The sequence below is a fragment of the Enhydra lutris genome, unplaced genomic scaffold (genome assembly GCF_002288905.1).
Source record: "Enhydra lutris kenyoni isolate GAN:26980312 unplaced genomic scaffold, ASM228890v2 scaffoldscaffold4, whole genome shotgun sequence".
NCBI lineage: Eukaryota > Metazoa > Chordata > Mammalia > Carnivora > Mustelidae > Enhydra > Enhydra lutris.
The window spans coordinates 4,074,102-4,078,897 of NW_019154088.1; the positions used below are offsets into that span (position 1 = coordinate 4,074,102).

The 4,796-nt window shown below is 49.9% G+C and overlaps 1 protein-coding gene across 1 annotated transcript; it reads right to left on the reverse strand.

The window, feature by feature from the left end:
- Positions 1-1,929: 1,929 nt before the first annotated feature.
- LOC111140631 (gap junction protein delta 2) lies at positions 1,930-3,968 on the reverse strand. The gene is made up of 2 exons (XM_022492828.1): positions 3,898-3,968; positions 1,930-2,824 (listed from the first exon to the last, which is right to left on the reverse strand). Exons 1-2 carry the CDS (start codon positions 3,966-3,968, stop codon positions 1,930-1,932), a joined length of 966 nt encoding a protein of 321 aa, XP_022348536.1.
- Between the last annotated feature and the right edge of the window lie 828 nt (positions 3,969-4,796).

Here is a 4,796-nt window from a genome sequence, read left to right on the forward strand (position 1 = left end):
TAGTTGTTCTCATAGTGAGCAACACAGACAGTAGAAATTTCCATCATTTCACAAAGTTGTGTTGGACAGTACTGGTCTAGGAGGTTCTGTTTGACTATTAGGTCAGCACCATTTTAAACATTAGGTCTTAAAGAGATGATGGGGAGTTCAACATATCTGCCAAATGTGACAATCCATGGCAGAAAAATACGATGGAAAGGAGAAAATATTCTACTCTCAGGATGAGTTACTATGATATACTATTGGAATTTTATTACTAGAAATATCCCTAGACAAGCAGAGAAATCTTGGCTACAATGGAAAGGATTTAGTAAATACTACTATCTGAATGTCTCATCACACTCTTCTAAACATTCCAAAATGTACCCGCCTCTCCTCATCTGTGAGTGGTTGGTTGGACGTTATCAGTCATCCATTCCTCCCTTCAGGGCCCCAATGTTCTGTTTTTTTTGAATATGCAACATTTGTGAACATGTGTTTAAATAAATAGACACCCTAATCAAAATAGAAAAATGCAGACTCTTCCCAGTTTACAAAAAAAGGCAAGAACTTTATTTTAAACAAATCCTCAGTTGTGTGTTACATCATGTCCATACCTAAATCAAAAATCATAAATGATAATGCAAAGGAAATAGAGGGCTTCATAAAAGCAATTATTCGAATATTCTTCTTGGCCAATGCTTGAACTAAATACACAGCGGATGTGAAAGGTAGTGTATGGCACTTAAATAAATAAGAGCAAAGAGAAGGAAACATATTCACAGTCCAAAGAAACAGGTTTTTGAACCTTTGGTATATGTCTCAAATAAACATCCGTAAACACGTGTTAGCCAATAGTGTTTCGTTCCAGGTTTCTTAAGCTAGGTCTTGTGTGTGTGTTTCAGAAATAACTGATGAAATGATAAATTGAGATTCACATGGGCTGATTAAGGTCTCTGGTGTGAGCACACAGGTAAATTCAAACCATGGCAAAATGATGTGCAGCTGTGTTGCACAACGGAACTATGTAAGAAAATGAGTGAAATATACCAGTTAGAAATTCTGTGGCTCAGGTAGACACCCTTGATATTAACAACAATGACAAAATATTTTTAATGCTAGCCAAAGTCCACAAGCTGGAAGGCAGAAATATCCCGAAGCTCATAACCACATGCCTAACAGTGCAACAACCATCTCACAGAAGTGTTATAGCTGCATATTCCAATCCCCTCCCTCCCACCCAAACCCTGCCCCTAATAAACAGCACCAGTGCAGTTTGAGTTAGAAAATTGGAAATACTGAGACATTCCGAAGGTTTTCATAATGACTAAGGGCTAGTCGGATGGGGCTTTAATGGAAACCTCTGCTATGGCCATTCTCCAAAAAGCAACCCCCTGTAATTCCCTCTAGCTTGCAGATAAACCATATTAGGTATACTGTAAGGCCAGATTCAGAAAAAAAGGCTGGCATGCTATCCTGGGTTGAGGGAGAGGGGCATGCTAGTAAGGGAGGTACACGGAAGATGCCTCAAGGATGTTTGTCCCGCAGCCCAGGATGAAGGGATGTGTTGAGACAGGTCACACATTTTGTACCAATGAAATATTTGTCTCATGCCATTCACCAGGATATAGAGCTCAGCAGAGCAAAGTCCTACTTGGTAGCTGTTCAAGTACACTGTTGTCAGGATCAGACTGGGCCGTAAACAAAGAGGGCCCAAGGAAGTCCCACTCATCCATCTCATCACTCTAACCCCATGGTTTCGGTAGGAACTGACGGTGTGATGCGTGGTAATGTTCTACTTGCTCTCCTCTCCCATTGATGCAAGGTCTTCTCTTAACCAGTCTTGTCCTACATCTCAGTGGTAAATGAGGGCAGGTACAGCCACTCTCTGAGCACTCATCTGCCTCGGGGCTCCTTTTCATTCCCCAGGCCTTCCCCAAAACTGCCCCTTTACACATAGGCAGAGTCGCTGGACTGAGTCCTGCCAAAATTGGGAACACTGACCCGGGGCAGGTCCTTGTTGCGAATCTCATAGACGGACTTCCTCTTGGCCTGGGCCCCTCGCACAGCCAGCTTGATCTTGCGCCATCCCAGGTGGTTGAGTTCAGCCAGGTTGAGCACAACACAGATGCCACTCACAGCAAACATGAACACTAGAAAGACAGTCTTCTCGGTAGGCCGGGACACATAACATTCCACTTCCTTAATGCAGGGGTAGCGGTCACACTCATACAACCCTGGGACACTGAAGCCATAGAGAAAGTATTGGCCTACCAGAAACCCAATCTCCAGGGCATTTCTGAACACCACTTGGATAATGTAGAAGCGGGAGATGCCTTCCTGCCTTCGGAGCTTGGATCGTGCTGCCGTGCGCAGCCCTGATGGGTGCGGGGTCAGCTCCTTAACCTCTAAACAATCTGGCTCTGTCTCCTTGCTGGTGTTCTCTGTGTTCTGCAGCACCCCATTGACAATGGCATTTTGCAACTTCTTATCTTCTCGTTTGCCACCACCACTGGCTCCACTCCCAGTTCCTCCAGGAACCCCCATGGACTCAGGGGGTTCCCTGTCCAGGGCCAGGAAGACAGTAGAGTAGCGGCGTTCTCGCTGCTTAGCGGACTGGTGCACAGAGTAGGTGATGAAGCAGAGACTGGGGGTACAAACCATTATGATCTGGAAGACCCAGTAACGAATGTGGGAGATGGGGAAGGCGCGGTCATAGCAGGCCTGGTTACAGCCGGGCTGCAGGGTGTTGCACACAAACATGGTCTGCTCATCATCGTACACCGTCTCCCCCACAATAGCCACAATGAGGATCCGGAAGATCACCACCACAGTCAACAAGATCCTGAGCAGGGGAAGAGGGAGGGAGAGAGGTTCTCAAGGGTCTAGTCACTGACTTAAGAAACCCCCACTCCTCCTTTCCCTGCTCTGGTGTTTGCCCATCCTTTGACTGGGGAGCTGTCCATCCCTGTGTGGTACTGAGCTGGGAATCTAGGAAATTCTTTTTTGGCTCTTCCCTTAATGCTGGTTGTCAGTAGATTGGAAACACTTCATAATACAAGGGTCTCGAATATGTACACACCTCCATACACTAGATGTGGTGTATGGCAACAGATAGATTTCACCTGCATACGTGGAACATACAGAGGCAAAAGGCGCACCTTCATTCTGGATATGGCAAGTGCACATGGAATATCTGAACAGAGAGTACATGTTTCAAAGTCTACACACAGAGTGTGCATATAACTATCCCAAGTGGATATTTAGTTTACCCTCAGTATAAATATTGAACTTAATGCTTTATATGAACAGATAGCTATGAATAACTATCCACATATATACATATTTATATATACATACACATATAGATATATATAGTGTATATACATATGAGTATATATATTATATATGTGAAGACATAAAAGTATCAATTGAGAGTGTGGTTTTCTGAGACCTTAAGTTTAACAGCCAAATCAGTTTAGCTTAAGAAATATTTTGGGGGGAAACATACATCTGCTCTGAAGAGAAAATCCATCTCCCTATTTGCCCTTCTCTGTCCAAACACAATCTTGCCTTCCTTGTAGATTCTATTTAGGGAATCGGATGGAGATTGGCTCTGACTCTGGAGAGTGGGGGTACCACGACTGAGCCGATAACTCCTTTCCTAATGGGAGAAGAATCAACCCCCCAGTGGTGCTTCAGGGGGGAAGTGATGGAGAGCTGATCAGGAGCAGCTGGGGGAGGGGGGATCACTGGACATGGGTTGCACAATTACTCAGGGACACAGGCGCAAGGATGGAAGAGGATGGGAAGGGGGCAGTGGATGGGCTGGGGGCTGTCGGGGCTCGGTCTGGACGTGCCAAGGGACTCCCGGGGTAGCCCGACGGGGCCCGCTGACGACCGGCTCAGCGCCCTTACCTCCCGATCATAGTGGAGTGCTGCTGCACCGCGGCTTCCAGCAGCCTCTCCAAGATGGTCCATTCCCCCATCGCTGTGCATCCGGAGGCAGAAGACAAAGACTGGGCAGCACCGGGCACGTTCCCGCTCCTGGCCCCTCCCTGGGCCGCACCTCCCGACTGGGAGCGCTTGACCCCCGATTAAAGAAGCAAACAATTAAAAAAAAAAATCCAGGAATCCCCTCTCCCTTTTATTGCACTTAAAAGAGGGAAATGAGGAAAGAAATCGTAGCGCTCCCGGATCGATGGGGCAGCTGGCGCGGTCGGAAGAGCCGGCACCAACCTCCCGCGCCGTCCCGGGATCAGGTCTGGAGCCCGCGGATGCCGGGGAGAGGGGCGGGGCGGGGCGGGGGTGGCAGCGTGCAGGTCCCCGAGCTCTCGTCCGCCCGAGAGAGGTCTCAGCCCCGGGGTTGGGGGCCAGCGAAGGGTCCGGGCACCAGCCCCTGCGCCTGGCACTTCAGCAGGCACCGGGCGCTCCTGGGCTGCCGCCTGCGAGGCCCGGGCGGAGCGCGCGGAGCTGGCTGACAGGCTCGGGAATCCGCGGCCGCCGCCTCTAATCCTCCCTTAAGTAGACTCTGCCTGCGTCACGCCAGGTCGGCGGAGGGGAGCCGAGCGCCGCGCGCGGCTGTCGCTGCGCGCTGGAGCCCGAGGGGCAGGGGACGCGCGCGCGCGGGGAGAGGGGGGCAAGAGTCCTGGGGATCCGGCGGGGAGTGGGGCGACTTCGAGAGGAAGGATCGCGGCGCCCCTCGGGGCTTCTCGAGGCGCACAGGTAACCTCACCTGACCGCCAGTCCCCTGCAGGGGTCGGGGGAGCCGGGAGCAGACGCGTGGGTGAGCGGGGAGGGGCGCGAATAGGTCGTGT